General features: G+C 38.5%; 1 protein-coding gene across 1 annotated transcript; it reads left to right on the forward strand.

Moving 5' to 3' along the window:
* Positions 1 to 207: 207 nt before the first annotated feature.
* Positions 208 to 1,151, forward strand: LOC111525966 (olfactory receptor 2G3-like). The gene is given in 2 exon segments (XM_023191645.2): positions 208 to 523; positions 526 to 1,151. Coding segments are annotated over 2 exon segments (942 nt in total).
* Positions 1,152 to 1,598: the final 447 nt, after the last annotated feature.

A 1,598-nucleotide genomic window follows, 5' to 3' on the forward strand; every position in this document is an offset into this window, starting at 1 on the left:
TATTAGATTCATTTTGGATTAAACATGAACAAGTTGTTGGCACTGGGCCACCGGGAAATGTTAAAAGAGATGTTCCCAATGAGAGAAAGCATGCAAATAAGAGAGTTTTGGATATCCATGACAAACTTCGGAGATGTTCAGTTCTACCTAAAGCTGACACTATTTTTAGTTACCATGATATTGTCTCCTAGCTTTTCTTAAGGAGCAATGGAAACAAGCAATGGAAGTTCTGGAACAGATTTCATCCTTCTGGGGTTTTCTGATCGACCCCAATTAGAGCACATCATCTCAGTGGTTGTCTTCATCGTCTATATTGTGACTCTGGTAGGAAATACAACCATCATTCTTGTATCTTATCTAGACGCCCAGCTCCATACCCCCATGTATTTTTTCTTATCCAATTTGTCTTTCTTGGACCTTTGTTATACAACTAGCATTATCCCCCAGATGCTGGCAAATCAATGTGGTCCAAAAAAATCTATTACTTATGGAGGGTGTGTGCTCCAATTTTTCTTTGTCCTTGATTGGGAGCCACAGAATATCTTCTATTGGCTATGATGGCCTATGATCGTTATGCTGCTGTCTGTCAACCTCTTCACTACACCTTAATAACGCACCCTCAGCTTTGCCAGAAAATGGTGCTCACTGCCTGGTTGAGTGGTCTTGCCAGTGCCTTAATTGTTTGCTCCTTGACTTTGAAGTTGCCAAGATGTGGGCACCGGGAAGTGGATAATTTTTTCTGTGAGATGCCAGCATTGATCAAGATGGCTTGTGTCTATTCAAAAGTAGTTGAGATTGTTGTCTTTGCTCTTGGAGTAGTATTTCTTTTCGTACCTCTAACACTAATTCTTATCTCATATGGAGTTATCACTCAAGCTGTAATGAGGATCAGGTCAGCAACAAGGTGGCAAAAGGTCCTTAATACATGTGGCTCCCACCTCACAGTAGTAATTCTGTTTTATGGAACAATCATTTATATATACATGAAGCCCCAGAATACCATATCCCAAGATGAAGGGAAGTTCTTCACTCTCTTTTACACAATCATCACACCCAGCCTTAAACCTCCGATCTATACTTTACGAAACAAAGATGTAAAGAGTGCACTGAGGAGAATACTGTGGATGAAAAAATGTTCAGCAAAATCATGAATTAGATGGAAGAAAAGTAGAATGTAGAGCACTAAAGAAATGTTGGCATTTATCAAGAGAAGTTAAATCAATTTATTTATCCAAAACACATTCACATTCAAAGCCTGATGCTCTTAAGTGACAAAAGAAAATTTAGCAAGCTTATGTTTTTACTTTGCTTTACTTTGTTTTTACTTTGTTTTACTGGTAAATACATTCAAAATTTGGAAATCGCTATGCTAGAGAATAAATGACTCCACTTCTCTGCAAATCAGCCATTTCAGAGATTGAAAATCCTCTCTGCAAGTGAAAAATTCCTCACATCTACAGTGTCCTTGCTATGTTATTTCAAAGACAGTAAGTCACAGCCTACATGAAGTAATTGAGCAGGAGGATGGGAGTAATAAGGGCTTAGGATCTCTCTACAATCCTTAAACCCTGTGGCTTCTAAATTTCCACAGCAAGAAC

This window comes from Piliocolobus tephrosceles, chromosome 5, assembly GCF_002776525.5.
Source record: "Piliocolobus tephrosceles isolate RC106 chromosome 5, ASM277652v3, whole genome shotgun sequence".
NCBI lineage: Eukaryota > Metazoa > Chordata > Mammalia > Primates > Cercopithecidae > Piliocolobus > Piliocolobus tephrosceles.